Genomic DNA, 17,043 nt, shown 5'->3' with positions numbered 1-17,043 from the left:
AAATGTGTTGTTGTTGTATGACAAGTAGTATTCTCTCATACAGGAAGCTGACAATATATCTGATTACTACGAGAGACCCTTAACCTTTTTAGTTAACACCGCCCTCCCACCCCCAAATTATTCCATTTAAATAGATTTATCGAGTGTGAACGAGTACCACGTATGTATGCATGTCTGCTGGAGATTTGAAATATTATACTTTGATATAAATGAAGCATCTCGGGATTATTACAATTTCTCACCATAAAGGGGGAGGAGTTGTTTAAAGAATGTTTTTCGAGGACTGAACAGTTTTCACATATTCCTTGGCAGATCTTAATAACGTATCCAAAGTCAGAGATAAGTAATTATGGAGATTGCGGACTGTTTTACCTCATGCTGACTGACATAAGCAGTGTTGTCGGTTGTAGTGTCTGCTGTGTTGACACGTTAGGTAGATCGGTTGTAGTGTCTGACGTGTTGACACGTTAGGTAGATCGGTTGTAGTGTCTGACGTGTTGACACGTTAGGTAGATCGGTTGTAGTGTCTGACGTGTTGACACGTTAGGTAGATCGTTTGTATTGTCTGACGTGTTGACACGTTAGGTAGATTGGTTGTAGTGTCTGACGTGTTGACACGTCAGGTAGATCGGTTGTAGTGCATGACGTATTGACATGCGTTAGGTTATCGGTTGTAGTGCATGACATGTTGACATACGTAAGGTAAACCGGTTGTAGTGTCTGACGTGTTGACACGTTAGGTAGATCGGTTGTAGCGTCTGACGTGTTGACACGTTAGGTAGATCGGTTGTAGTGTCTGACGTGTTGACACGTTAGGTAGATCGGTTGTAGTGTCTGACGTGTTGACACGTTAGGTAGATGGGTTGTAGTATCTGACGTGTTGACAGGTTAGGTATATCAGTTGTAATGCATGACGTATTGACACGTTAGGTAGATCGGTTGTAGTGATGACGTATTGACATGCGTTAGGTTATCGGTTATAGTGCATGACGTGTTGACATACGTCAGGTAGATCGGTTGTAGTGCATGACGTATTGACATGCGTTAGGTAGATCGGTTGTAGTGTCTGACGTGTTGACACGTTAGGTAGATCGGTTGTAGTGATGACGTATTGACATGCGTTAGGTTATCGGTTGTAGTGCATGACGTGTTGACATACGTCAGGTAGATCGGTTGTAGTGCATGACGTGTTGACATACGTCAGGTAGATCGGTTGTAGTGCATGACGTATTGACATGCGTTAGGTTATCGGTTGTAGTGCATGACGTGTTGACATACGTCAGGTAGATCGGTTGTAGTGATGACGTATTGACAGGCGTTAGGTTATCGGTTGTAGTGCATGACGTGTTGACATACGTCAGGTAGATCGGTTGTAGTGCATGACGTATTGACAGGCGTTAGGTTATCGGTTGTAGTGCATGACGTGTTGACATACGTCAGGTAGATCGGTTGTAGTGCATGACGTATTGACATGCGTTAGGTTATCGGTTGAAGTGCATGACGTGTTGACACGTTAGGTAGATCGGTTGTAGTGTCAGACGGGTTGACACGTTAGGTAGATCGGTTGAAGTGCATGACGTGTTGACACGTTAGGTAGATCGGTTGTAGTGTCTGACGTGTTGACACGTTAGGTAGATCGGTTGTAGTGCATGACGTGTTGACATACGTCAGGTAGATCGGTTGTAGTGCATGACGTATTGACATGCGTTAGGTTATCGGTTGAAGTGCATGACGTGTTGACACGTTAGGTAGATCGGTTGTAGTGTCAGACGGGTTGACACGTTAGGTAGATCGGTTGAAGTGCATGACGTGTTGACACGTTAGGTAGATCGGTTGTAGTGTCTGACGTGTTGACACGTTAGGTAGATCGGTTGTAGTGCATGACGTGTTGACATACGTCAGGTAGATCGGTTGTAGTGTCTGCTGTGTTGACACGTTAGGTAGATCGGTTGTAGTGTCAGACGGGTTGACACGTTAGGTAGATCGGTTGTAGTGCATGACGTATTGACATGCGTTAGGTTATCGGTTGTAGTGCATGACGTGTTGACATACGTCAGGTAGATCGGTTGTAGTGTCAGACGGGTTGACACGTTAGGTAGATTGGTTGTAGTGTCTGACGTGTTGACACGTTAGGTAGATCGGTTGTAGTGCATGACGTATTGGCATGCGTTAGGTTATCGGTTGTAGTGCATGACGTGTTGACATACGTCAGGTAGATCGGTTGTAGTGTCAGAAGGGTTGACACGTTAGGTAGATCGGTTGTAGTGTCCAGGTGTTGACACTTTAGGTGTATCGGTTGTACTGTCCGAGGTGTTGACATGTTAAGTTGATCGGTTGTAGTGTTTGACCTGTTGACATATGTGAGGTAGATCGGTTGTAGTGTCCGACGTGTTGACACGTTAGGTTGATCGGTTGTAGTGTTTGACGTGTTGACACGTTAGGCGTATCGGTTGTAGTGCATGACATGTTGACATACGTGAGGCAGATCGGTTGTAGTGTTTGACCTTTTGACATATGTGAGGTTGATCGGGCGTAGTGTTTGATGTTTTATCTTACATTAGGTCTGTTGGTTGTAGTGTTTGACGCATTGCCATACGTCAGATTGTCGGTTGTAGTGTTTGACGTGTTGTACGTTGGGTGTCTCGATTGCCGTATATGGAGCGTGTTGTCGAGTGATTTGATATACGCTTTTACCAAACCAAAAAAGGAACTTTTGGAATCAAGGGAATTTAGCAGAGCAGCTTGTCTGTGCTAATGTTATTAATCATCACATGAGTGATCACGTTCCTTGTTAAAAACCATATAATATTTGATTATGCTTATTAAATCGGTTTTAACTTTATTGTTTCTTCCAACGGAGACTAAACGCGTAAAGTTAAGAAATAAATGTAATGTAATGTGAGTGGCTTGTGACACTACTGTTTGACGCAGGGCACATTTGGGTTATAACAGTAGTACATCAAACACGGACGTACAGTAGCAATGTTCAAAACCAAACTTGATTACCACTCATCGTAGTTGTAATTGAGCAATATAAAAGTCATCTAATCGAAATCATTTTAGAAGATTTCATAAATGGACATAGTTCAGAAAATTTATGCAACAATTATGGGAATTAATTGTTCTACTAAATCGAAGCATTTCATGATTTGTGCGGGATAAAGGGATGGGTGTTTCCGGTAAAGTGGCCGTGAATATGACTTTCCCCCGGGGAGCCTTTGTGTGGCTTTAATGGCATGTCCCTCCTAACCCCTTCCAGTATGACTAAGATGAGCAGCGCACGGTTTATTGTCGGGATGGGGTCCCCCGCACGTCCTGCCTGCTTTCCTTCATGTTCGACCAGAGACCGTTGTAAAGGGCGTCATTAAAATACTTGTGACTGTTCCCTGCATCTCAACAACCCCTCTCCTTTAACCTACCACCTCCCCCAGGGCAAACTATTCCCACTGTCTGGCCTGGTCAGCCCGCTCAGATCTACCCTTCATCCCTGTTTACGCTGTAATTATCATTTATCAAATTTCAAACTGCCTGGATTGCAAAACTTGACCGAGTCGCCAAAACAACTTGCTGTTGTGCCTTGCCTAAATATGCTAGTTACCCGTGATGAAAGGCCTATGGTAGACTCCGGCGTATTCCCCTAGTCCATTGTGCCTGGCTACTACTGACTACACAAACATACAGGAGATGGCAGCACGACAACAGCCGTAACTTGTCAAACCTACACGGGAGTGATGACGATGTTTGGTGATCTCGTAGCCTGATCCAAGCCCATACATATCCCTTCTTCTCTTCCTCAGCCCCGATTTACGCTTAGCGTCTGCTCTTAATCAAGTGTCTCAGTTATTAATCCGCTCTGTTCATAAAAATGAAAATAACAGCTAGTTGAATTATTTTATTAACCATACTTACATTAAACAATCGAGTACAATCCCCACTGACCTTACATAAACACTGTTCCACTATTTGTCTTGGAACATACAATACACGTTTAAGTATATAAGGACTGCCTGATCATGTCCCATATTAGGTTATGATACTGAATCAAAGTTCTGGAATAGTAGATGCCGAATTTTTATGAAAAAAACGATTTGAGACGCATTACATACTATGTTAACATGGTAGAAAGGTGAATGTGTCTATGTGATTATACTTATGCTGAAGTTGATGGAAGAAAGGTGAATATGTCTGTGTGACTGTACTAATGTTAAACTTGATAATGTTGAGATGGAAGAAAGGTGAATATGTCTATGTGACTGTACTAATGTTAAACTTGATAATGTTGAGATGGTAGAAAGGTGAATATGTCTATGTGACTGTACTAATGTTAAACTTGATAATGTTGAGATGGTAGAAAGGTGAATATGTCTATGTGACTGTACTAATTTTAAACTTGATCATGTTGAGATGGTAGAAAGGTGAATATGTCTATGTGACTGTACTAATGTTAAACTTGATAATGTTGAGATGGTAGAAAGGTGAATATGTCTATGTGACTGTACCAATGTTAAACTTGATAATGTTGAGATGGTAGAAAGGTGAATATGTCTATGTGACTATACTAATGTTAAACTTGATAATGTTGAGATGGTAGAAAGGTGAATATGTCTATGTGACTGTACTAATGTTAAACTTGATAATGTTGAGATGGTAGAAAGGTGAATATGTCTATGTGACTGTACTAATGTTAAACTTGATAATGTTGAGATGGTAGAAAGGTGAATATGTCTATGTGACTGTACTAATGTTAAACTTGATAATGTTGAGATGGTAGAAAGGTGAATATGTCTATGTGACTGTACTAATTTTAAACTTGATAATGTTGAGATGGTAGAAAGGTGAATATGTCTATGTGACTGTACTAATTTTAAACTTGATCATGTTGAGATGGTAGAAAGGTGAATATGTCTATGTGACTGTACTAATGTTAAACTTGATCATGTTGAGATGGTAGAAAGGTGAATATGTCTATGTGACTATACTAATGTTAAACTTGATAATGTTTAGATGGTAGAAAGGTGAATATGTCTATGTGACTGTACTAATGTTAAACTTGATAATGTTGAGATGGTAGAAAGGTGAATATGTCTATGTGACTGCCTCGTGGTCTCCAGGCTTCTTTGGGCATCGCCACGCCGCGTCCCTCACTTATTTTGGAGCCACTTCCTCAGAAGGTTTACCCCCATTTTCCCAACATTTGTTAAAACATCATGTTCAGCCAGGCGTAGACCAATAGAAGGATTAACTTGGGTATTCCACTTTTAGGGGTGGCTGACAGCGAGGTCAGTTCACCCTTCACATAGAGTTCACTCTCTCACTGTCTCATCATATCAATGAAAAGTATGAACTGTCTTCACCAATAATCAATGATAACTCTGTTCCCTCTGTTCATCAAGATTCTATGTCTGATCTAAGTATGCCACAGTTACCATGTGGAGTCATATGCAACTATGGCCAACGCACAAGTCAATGTCGATTACGTTAAGATTGCATATGGTGGTGAACATTTAGTTTATAACAGGTATAAGTTTAGAGTTTAGAGAAACCTCATCCCAGAGAAGGCCGCAAAACAGCAATGCAGTATACTGATGTATCCCACCTTATTTGAGTTCTGACATAATCATGATGTACTTGTAAAGACTTAAAAATGTTTATGTGTTGTAAAACATAAAAGATATTTGATCTGTATGTTGTTGAACATAAATTAAAACAAAATATACGTGATATATAATTATGTTTATCTGTGAAATATGTGATTTATATACAATAGTACAATAGTATATATATGTTGATCTATATATTCTTAAACATTGGTAATACAACTGATGTATTTATTTCACTTGTCCAACAATTTGACCCAAGCCCACTATCAAGACCCCTAATAAGAAAGTGGGCAACACCCGCCACTTAATCCCGATGTTGTTATACCCCTACCAATGTTGGGAAAGTTGGGGGACACCCCTCAGAAATCATGGCGCCTTTCGGCAAAAATTATATTGTGTAGCCACGCGTTACCCCCTGACATAGTCTGTTATTTACACTCCTTTTATTCGTATCATGACGATTGAAACTTCAACTTACGTGGCTCAAGTGAGAAACACAGACCAAATGATTAACGTCTGTATTCCCCGTCGATATAAAGTTGGGCTCAACTGGGGATGTATTTCATCTGATTTATCCTCGGGGGCGACATTAGGAATATGATAAATATCAAACACTTACATTTCTCCAAAATGCGAACTTGTTTACATGCCTACGACCAACAACATAGGCGCGTTGGCTTCACTGCAAGGGGGTATGGTCGCTTCACAACCATTAGATAGAACAGCATTGACGACTGTGTCACAATCATTATATAGAACAGCATTGACGACTGTGTCACAATCATTAGATAGAACAGCATTGACGACTGTGTCACAATCATTAGATAGAACAGCATTGACGACTGTGTCACAATCATTAGATAGAACCACACTGAGGACTGTATCACAGTTATAAGCTAGAACCACATTGAGGCCTGTATCACATTAATTAGCTAGAACTACACTGAGGACGAGGACTGTATCAAAACCAGTAGATAAAACCACATTGAGGCCTGTATCACAGTTGTAAGCTAGAACCACATTGAGGCCTGTATCACAGTTATTAGCTAGAACTACACTGAGGACGAGGACTGTATCACAACCAGTAGATAAAACCACATTGAGGCCTGGATCACAGTTATAAGCTCGAACCACATTGAGGCCTGTATCACAACCAGTAGATAAAACCACATTAAGGCCTGTATCACAGTTATAAGCTAGAACCACATTGAGGACTGTATCACAGTTATAAGCTAGAAACCGTATTGAGGACTGTATCATAGTTATTAGCTAGAACCACATTGAGGACTGTTTCACAGTTATTAGCTAGAGCCATATTGAGGCCTGTATCACAGTTATTAGCTAGAGCCATATTGAGGCCTGCATTACAGTTATTAGCTGGAACCACAATAAGTACTGTATCACAGTCATTATCTAGAACCACATTGAGGCCTGTATCCCAGTTATTAGCTAGAACCACATTGAGGACTGTATCACAGTTATTAGCTAGAACCACATTGAGGACTGTATCACAACCAGTAGATAGAACCACATTGAGGACTGTATCACAGTTATAAGCTAGAACTACATTGAGGCCTGTATCACAACCAGTAGATAAAACCACATTGAGGCCTGTATCACAGTTATGAGATAGAACCACATTGAGGACTGTATCACAGTTATTAGCAAGAACCACATTGAGGACTGTATCATAACCAGTAGATAAAACCACATTGAGGCCTGTATCACTTTTATAAGCTAGAACCACATTGAGGCCTGTATCACATTTATTAGCTAGAACCACATTGGGGCCCGTATCACAGTTATTAGCTAGAACCACATTGGGGCCCGTATCACAGTTATTAGCTAGAACCACATTGAGGACTATATCACAACCAGTAGATAAAACCACACTGACGACTGTGCAACTATCATTAGATAGACCCGTGCACACGGTTGTCTCACATATCAGTAGATCGAACCACTTTAAGTATCCGTTACCAATGTTCTATGTTTGTACACAAAATTCAAAAGACGAGAACTATTCAAGCCAATAGTATTGTCGTTTATCGTAAGAAAATGAACATACTTTTATAGATATTGCAATTCTTTTCTGGACAGGCGGCTATCACCTTCCTTACGGTTAGTTTAAGACAATATGATACATTTCGCCTATGCATAATTTCTCAAAGTAGTAACTATAGCATGACATAATCGTCTGTGACGTCAGGGCATGTTTGTCCCATGGTCATCTTGAGGCATGCGCGTTACATTTATTCAACCAATGGACATTCAGTCATGAGCATAGTGTGTAAACACTAAAGCCTATCGAACTACAGGGATATTGGTTATTAGGTAATCCATGGACTGGACTTATTGTTCGTTGTGACAAGTGTAGAACTCCTGTCATTATCATGACATGGGGAAAATTCGCGTTTAACTCATGTTCATTCTGCCCAAACCATATACTAAACAAAACACTAAGATTGTTTTCCCTTCTAGGCATGCTCATAAAATGAACTGGAACGTTGATGCCTGCCAACTGACGACCACCAATTGCATATGATTTCAAAAGACCCATGATAGTACAGTATGTAGAAACTTTTGGGGACAGACCATATGACAAACTGACTTACTGGAGTCAACATGTCTTGGATAACACCTTTGTGTTATAGATATACGAGTATATGTAGAAACATATGAGATATAAAACTTTGACATTGAACAGACAATTTCTATCTGATATCACATCACACAGAGCCATATTGACACAAACGTAGATTAAGTATCCAGGTAAAACAGGCAATAGTCAATCTTGCTGCGTATGAAGGCAATAACCATTTCAAGTGATATACTGGTGTAAATGGTAAACCCAATTACACCAAGAGGTGTTTTAGGCATCAAAGGGCAAGCAACAAGCCAAAATGATGTTGCTTAATTCTTTATGTTACATGGAACGAGGGCTGATATTTGGCTAGGAACCAGCGTCAGGCACGTTTAGGGCAGGTATACACGAGTGCGCGTCCGCATCACCGCCACACGGAAGTATCGGTGCGCCAAAACATATTCCCGCTCCCACGTGTTGGCTGGGAGGAGAGAAGAGTCAATTTGAAGCCGCCTTAGGAGAGAGGGCTTGTGATATCACAGATGAAATCGCTGAGAGCTGTTAGTTGTTCATTGAACTAAGGAGGTTACAATTTAGATTACAGCCTCGCTTTAGAAGCTGACTAGTCATCTGACCTCCAACTCACGACCCGGCCCCCGTCTCTCTGCTCTCTTGCAGGTTTCTCTTTAAAGAAAGCCGAATTAAGAGCTAATACGATGTTGCCCATCCCGAAACATCGACCTTTTATTGGACTTTTGTGCCTGACTATAGTCCCTCATTTCGACTCAACACAGAAAAAGAATACAGCGCAAAATTTCATTTGTGGATTTTAAAATTAGTCTTGTTGATAGCTCCACTCGGACTCCGGAGTAGTAAGTATGATATATTTAGTAGTTATTTAATAATGACCATCGCGATAAGTGAATAAATCAGTATTTAAAACGAAACTGTAAGCTTGTTCAACAAACGTAAAATAAAACAAAGCACATGAACATGTGCAAATAACTGTTCTGTCATACAACCATCAACATTCCTCTATCGCAGATGCGACACGAAAGGAAAGTGTACAATCTTCTCTAGACACTGGATAAACATACAGCTCCTGTGTTTAAAAGGGAGTGTTATCAAGGTAAGGACTTCATCAACGGTTATATATTCTGTCTTTCTTTCATCAATTCTCACTTGACATCTACAATTTATGGAGGAATATTAGCAATACTAATCAAAGAGATAATCTAACAGACTCTAAACACTAAATAATAGCTGAGCACTTTAAACCTCGCAGGAAAATTATCGTCCACAATTAGGAGAATGACGTGAGACTGTAGGTGACACTTTGTAGAAGGATGCTGGGGTAGGACAGGGGGCAGTGAGGTACAGCCACGGCCGGGGTGGTAAAGCAAATTGCTTCAATATTACCACTGAGCGGACGACACTCACTTGACGGCTTTGTTGAGGGATTCATATCGAGCCAATTTTAGTGGAGAGGTGATCTCTGTCTGTCTGCAATCAATGGAGCGTGTCCACTACAGAGAAAACTAGCATTTCATACTTGGTTTTTTTTCAGGTAAGATACCACTGGACGGCGGATCGTTTCGTGTCTGGAGGAATACTCTAGGTGTAGCGGAGGACTAGAGTATGGCCAGTTTTTGTGTGCACACAAACTGTAGCGACAGTAAAAACTACGGGTATATATGTCTCCACAGGCAAATATACGGGTAAGCTAACTCCCTAGACATCTGACTTACCCACCCGACCTCCTCTATGGAGAACACGGCACCCCCCTAGCGACCAAATAGGTGCACAGTGCAGCCGGCTAGGAAAGTGCCATTTTTTTTATCTTTTATGATGAAAGTTTGTTCAAAGAATTGGGGCTAGTCTGTGAGGTTCTCATCTCAGACAACATCTGCGAAGTACATCGGTGTAGAAGCCAACACGGGAGTTTTATTACCTAAGTGAGAATAAGAAAAGATCCACATTCTACACATTGGTTGGTCGCCTGGACTTCGCTCTACGTCTTCAACACATTTCACAAATGATCATTTTTTGAAGGAGTTGGAATTCAGTGATTCAAGCAGGTAGTGCTGCCAAGAACTAAACAAAAGTATAGAATGCTTTGAACGACCGATTGAAAAAGTCTTGTGTGACAATGAATATGGTACAGAAGATATGTGTTGTTACTGCAATCGTTGAATAGATGTATGCGAAGTGACAGAAGGGACATCCTCCCACGTTGAAGAGGTGGCAGGAGAGCGACACGACCATGCGTATTCAAGGGATACTAATATGTCTTTATTTTTATCTTATCTTCCCGACCAATATAATTGGCCTTTGGTGGTAAGTAAATTGTATGAAATCTTCAGTTTTTGTAATACGAAAGTAGCAAGCTATAGATTCCTAAATTATTCACGTAAAACAATTATCATTTAATTGATAATAATAAAGTGATATCTAACCGTGACATTGGAGATTGAATATTTGTTGCTAGAATAATGTATATTTCTTCAGTTCTGATTCTTCTGACTAAAATATAAATGTGTTGAAATGTTAAAATATGCTTAACGAACTAAATATTGAAATTGTCATTATCGCTCAGCTCAAATACATGCACATCTCAGGAAGCATTTCTGAAGAGTATCTAACAGTTTTGAAATTATGCACGTGAAAAAAGAGAACTTTCGTGCACTTAGTTTGGGTACGAGTTTTATTTCAAGTACTGATGTATTTGTTGGTGCATTTGTGTACAGAAATAAGGCGACATTGTGGATGTGGAAATTCGTTAACACTGTAATCTGTAGTCCTCGCTTGTCTTCTCTTACACTCAAAAGAGTCAAACGTTTTGGACATAAGGACAAATTAGAAGGCTGGTGTACAAATTTACTGTGCGATTACTGGCTGGAAATCAAACACTGGAGATGATGGGATGTCGGAGGGGGCTGTGGGGGAGGGCGTTGTGTCACGGGGGGGGGGGCTGTAGGGGATACAATCACTAAATTGTTCAAACATATATTTTTTAAATATAAAAATACGTATCACAAAGACAAAAACATTATTTTTCTGGTAATAATCATTCGCCGTTCATATTTCATAAACATAAAAAACTAAACCTTTGTGTATTGTACAGTGTACTAGATACGTCACTATAGGGGAGAGCTATATGAGGGGATCTACCGAAAGTTTTCCAACAAGAGAGCGGCATATTAATAACTCAAGTTCATTGATTTAAGATAAAACCCTGCTCATATCGTTCCAGCTGTTTGCAGATAAATGTGCGGAAGTTACTGCTTTCTACTTAAACACTGCCGAAGAAACGTTTTAACTAATGGACTTTTTCGTTCAATTAACTCTCGCTAAGTCCCTTAATATAAAACTACGATTCGCATTGAGACTAGATGGAATAAGGGGTCCGCTTACAGTATAACTCTTCAAACGAGGTTTGTAAGTGTGACCAACGGCGCAACGAGAGACTGTCGGGGCAACTCACATGCGGGCTATACACACCGTTCATACATAACGCACACTTCTCCTGTGAATTTTTTTTACAAAAATATATGTTTAAAATAAATCCAATTATAAAACGGCGTACATTTTGCTCTCTGCATCTCATTAGTGAATGACTAGGTAGCGTACTACGCGTGCGTGCAATGTCTGTCTGCCCCTCAGTATTAGTAAGCTGACGATAAGGAAATGAAGCTCGACCGATTCGATAGCGATCATTTTGTTTTCTGCAGTGGTACCGTGGACACACATTGGTATATCATAATTGTAATTTGCAAACAAAAATGTACAGTACTTTATGCGTACATGTTTCGTGTTCCTGCGTTGCTTGGCAACAATATATTAAAACGAGATAATCCCGAAATCGCTGATTGCACAAAATTAGGTTTAGGTTAACAAATTGAGAGGATTTGTCCGGTTACCACTTTATTTGTATGTTTAGCACATCTACCTATGAAAGCATGTCGCCACGGAACTATAGTTACAGTGAGTTGGTTGTTATAGCAGTAGTCACACGCGGCAGATGCTTACATTAAGATTCTGTAAACGCTTCAAATTAAAATATTTTGAGAAGTGCGAGGTGTGTGCAGCTTGAGGTATACAGTGGGTTTGTCGGGGAGTCGGCTAACGGACGACAGGCACACATCAAAGTTCCGCCGTGGCAAGCCGGGTCGCAAGGTCAACCCGGGGCTTCAAACACGGCCTTTACACGCCAATAGCAGCGACTTCGCAAAGCGAAAGGAATTAACTTGAACCGTTTGAAAGACACTCTCAATTCTTTATTAGACGGATAGGAATGCTTTCAAATTGGGAAAAGTAAAGAATTGTGCTCTATATTGCTGTACATTCGAATGATAGGTTATTGAAAGAGGACAAGACTCTTGCAATAATAGTTAATCAAATGCGACTTAACATGTTAGCTTTCCCGTGTGTTGAATAGCTTGTCAAGTAAGCGCTGTCGCAGGCGACTTAAAGGATCAAGTTGTAGCATGGACGGGCCCATATACCACACCGTACGGTGGTCGCGCAAGTAAATACAACACCCAAAATCTTCTAATAATCTGGTGTCTAACAACCCGAACTCGTCCCACACATAAATAACTTATAATATACTTTGCTAGATTTGGATAGTCAAGTGGCATAATTCAATCTTGTCTGAAAGTAATGATGGAGATACAAATCTATTCTATTATAGATTCGAGTATGTAGATTGCCCTATTCACGTAAATCATGGAAATAATTTCATGGATGATTTGAGTTGGACAATATTTCAAGTTTGCTTGATTAAATGAAAGTATGTTAAATGTGAAACAGTCTGTTTTAAGGACAGTTTTAGCCTAGAATCGTTGCGGGGAATGAACTCCGGGATCCCCACGCCTTCAAAAACAGACAGAGAGGTTCTCGGGCGAAATGCAGGAATGTTTATTATATATGATCTCAGAGGCAACAACATACAGTCAAACAGCATCTAAGTATTCCATTTCATAGTTAAGACATCATAACGAGCAATTAACTAGTAAAGTGTTTTTGGCACTGTTATAAATGCAGTGTTGAAATAGCAGCACTTACCAGGTAAAATACATAAAAGTGTATCACTGGCATTGATTTGCCACAAGAGCAAATGTGGTTTTGAAGGATACCAATCATCACCACAGTGTAGTGTAATGGTACATGATATGTAGGCTATGTTTCGAGTTCAAGTTTTATACAGTACTGATTAAAAATCGGAAAGGAATCAATAAGTATAATTATCACCAATTAGGTTTAACGGATGACGGTAATTGTGATCTAATCTTGCGTTATAAAAGTTTCTCTCGTAAATGTCTCAATGTTCACCCATGTCCCAGCTGAACCACGCGTAAAAGTAAATAACTATATCAATTAGTATATAAGTGTAGATAAACATAATACTATATCAAAGATTAATTTGATACATATTTTTTATTGATTAATCATTATTCAAGCCAAAATAATTTGCATATTATTTTGTTATTTTTCCGCTTGTAGTACATGTGTGGTAGCATGATAACTATGCAGCATATGACGGCTCCAAGTGCTTGGGGTTTCTTAATGTTATGGAGTCGCCGGGGAACCCTATTTGTCTTTAAACAAAATATCGTGTATCAATGAGTTAAATAACTCGACTGGCCATATGGTATCAGCAAGTGTTTTATAAGAATGACTTCGTTTTCTTTCATAGAATAATATGCCAGTAGAACATAAATTACCTGAGAACTTAGATCTATTCTCGAAAATGCACAATAGACAACAGGACATACGACCAAGCAGTTGGATAGCATTGTGAGACATTACTTGTCTGTTAGATGGTTGCATAGACGACTCCTTCAATTGTCCACGGCCTAGTCAGTAGAGGAATCTAACCTACAACAACTTTCATATGAAAAAGAAAATGATCGTTTGAAGATCTACATATAAAGAAAATTTGTACCTTCGAAAATAAATGCATGTCATATATGTAAGATGTTTCGGAGATGACGATATAAATAATTTCATCTGTAACATCTGTAACATTGTGAGTGGAAGTTTCACTCACAATGTTACAGATGAAATTATTTATATCGTCATCTCCGAAACATCTTACATATATGACATGCATTTATTTTCGAAGGTACAAATTTCCTTTATATGTAGATTTTCAAACGATCATTTTCTTTTTCATATGAAAGGTTAGATTCCTCTACTGACTAGGCCGTGGACAATTGAAGCATATATTGATGAGGTCTCGAGGGCAGGATATTAGATGCCAAATTATTAATGATATAATGTTTCTACTAAACAACATGGCACTTCTGTGTGTAAATAACATGTAAACTTTCTCACCCCCTCTTGGGCGGACAAGGAAGAGAACGATGCGATAGCAGAATCGTACGTTGGAGACCTGGAGCCTTTTAAAGATTAAGTATTAGAGGCTGAGAAATAATGTTTGTGACGTGATAATGAACACAAACACAGCTGAGTGAAAGACCATCGGGTTTTACTTGCCGTGTGAAATGTGTTTAGATAGTCTGTAGCAATAAGACTGGGTTGACTATCTCATTGTTCTGTTGTGTGAAGACCGCGTAGAAGCATGGTAGGAACGAGGGCTGACTATCCACATGCGCTGTAGTGTGTAGACCGGGTGGAGTGATTGTAGGAACGACGGGTAACTATCTCTATGTCCTGTGGTGTGAGTTGAGAACGACGTGTGGCTACCTACATGTACTGTAATTGGAAAAACCGGGTAAGGTAGTTGCACCATCATTCATTGATGTTCATTTGACCTGTTAGATGTAATAAATTGCAAGAGCGGACATAAAATCTTCCGATTATCGGTAGCATGGGTTTTGTGATATTGTCGAAAGATTGTTAAGTGGAACACCGTTGGCTCGAGTGTAAACGTAAACCGTATCAATACACGAGTGTGTAATGGAAGTGAGAGACTGCGTGCACGTGACACTTAATTGTTGTCTGTCAGCATGGTGCTTCACTAGCACGTGGTAGTTGATATTAACTGACTTGTTATGCAGTCAACAGAACACATATGATGCAATGAAAATAATTATGTGAACAGATGTTGTCAAATATATTATGTGACAGGAAGAAAAAGAAATGCTGCTAAATGAAGGTTGTATCTCTTTTATACATAAACTCTTGGAACAAAAAAACTAATAACTAGCCGCATGTATGTCAACACAAGGCATCATCTGTCTACAGATAAACACATGTCCTACACAAGTTGCATGTAGTCGACACAACGACATCATCTGTCTACAGATAAACACATGTCCTACACTAGTTGCATGTAGTCGACACAACGACAGCATCTGTCTACAGATAAACACATGTCCTACACTAGTTGCATGTAGTCGACACAACGACATCATCTGTCTACAGATAAACACATGTCCTACACTAGTTGCGTGTAGTCGACACAAGACATCATCTGTCTACAGATAAACACATGTCCTACAATATTTGCATGTAGTCGACACAACGACATCATCTGTATACAGATAAACACATGTCCTACACTAGTTGCATGTAGTCGACACAACGACATCATCTGTCTACAGATAAACACATGTCCTACAATATTTACATGTAGTCGACACAAGACATCATCTGTCTACAGATAAACACATGTCCTACACTAGTTGCATGTAGTCGACACAAGACATCATCTGTCTACAGATAAACACATGTCCTACAATATTTGCATGTAGTCCACACAACGACATCATCTGTCTACAGATAAACACATGTCCTACACTAGTTGCATGTAGTCGACACAACGACATCATCTGTCTACAGATAAACACATGTCCTACACTAGTTGCATGTAGTCGACACAACGACAGCATCTGTCTACAGATTAACACATGTCCTACACTAGTTGCATGTAGTCGACACAACGACATCATCTGTCTACAGATAAACACATGGCCTACACTAGTTGCATGTAGTCGACACAACGACATCATCTGTCTACAGATAAACACATGTCCTACACTAGTTGCATGTAGTCGACACAACGACATCATCTGTCTACAGACAAACACATGTCCTACGCTAGTTGCATGTAGTCGACACAACGACATCATCTGTCTACAGATAAACACATGTCCTACACTAGTTGCATGTAGTCGACACAACGACATCATCTGTCTACAGATAAACACATGTCCTACACTAGTTGCATGTAGTCGACACAACGACATCATCTGTCTACAGATAAACACATGGCCTACACTAGTTGCATGTAGTCGACACAACGACATCATCTGTCTACAGATAAACACATGTCCTACACTAGTTGCATGTAGTCGACACAACGACATCATCTGTCTACAGATAAACACATGTCCTACACTAGTTGCATGTAGTCGACACAAGACATCATCTGTCTACAGATAAACATACGTCCTACACTAGTTGCATGTAGTCGACACAACGACATCATCTGTCTACAGACAAACACATGTCCTACACTAGTTGCATGTAGTCGACACAACGACATCATCTGTCCACAGATAAACACATGTCCTACACTAGTTGCATGTAGTCGACACAACGACATCATCTGTCTACAGATAAACATACGTCCTACACTAGTTGCATGTAGTCGACACAACGACATCATCTGTCTACAGATAAACACATGTCCTACACTAGTTGCATGTAGTCGACACAAGACATCATCTGTCTACAGATAAACATACGTCCTACACTAGTTGTATGTAGTCGACACAAGACATCATCTGTCTACAGACAAACACATGTCCTACACCAGTTGAATGTAGACGACACAACGACATCATCTGTCTACAGATAAACACATGTCCTACACCAGTTGAATGTAGA

The 17,043-nt window shown here is 39.9% G+C and overlaps 2 protein-coding genes across 3 annotated transcripts in view; one reads left to right on the top strand and one right to left on the bottom strand.

The window, feature by feature from the left end:
- The window catches only part of LOC124149544 (protein Wnt-10a-like), a 216,016-nt gene that overhangs the window by 186,941 nt on the left and 12,032 nt on the right, over nt 1–17,043 (bottom strand). The window lies entirely within an intron of this gene.
- LOC124119862 (protein Wnt-6-like) overlaps nt 8,714–17,043 on the top strand; it is a 44,323-nt gene continuing 35,993 nt past the window's right edge. The window contains exons 1-3 of one of the 2 annotated variants that reach the window (XM_046482523.2): nt 8,714–9,056; nt 9,229–9,313; nt 9,752–9,902. In XM_046482523.2, the coding sequence (XP_046338479.1) occupies nt 9,823–9,902 (80 nt within the window). In that variant the 5' untranslated portion in view covers nt 8,714–9,056; nt 9,229–9,313; nt 9,752–9,822. Of the gene's footprint in view, nt 9,057–9,228; nt 9,314–9,751; nt 10,522–17,043 lie in introns of both variants that reach the window. The other variant, XM_046482524.2, reaches the window with a different exon arrangement.

Source organism: Haliotis rufescens, unplaced genomic scaffold, assembly GCF_023055435.1.
Source record: "Haliotis rufescens isolate VD_foot unplaced genomic scaffold, xgHalRufe1.0.p SCAF_4, whole genome shotgun sequence".
Lineage (NCBI taxonomy): Eukaryota > Metazoa > Mollusca > Gastropoda > Lepetellida > Haliotidae > Haliotis > Haliotis rufescens.
This window is presented reverse-complemented; position numbering and strand designations above follow the sequence as displayed.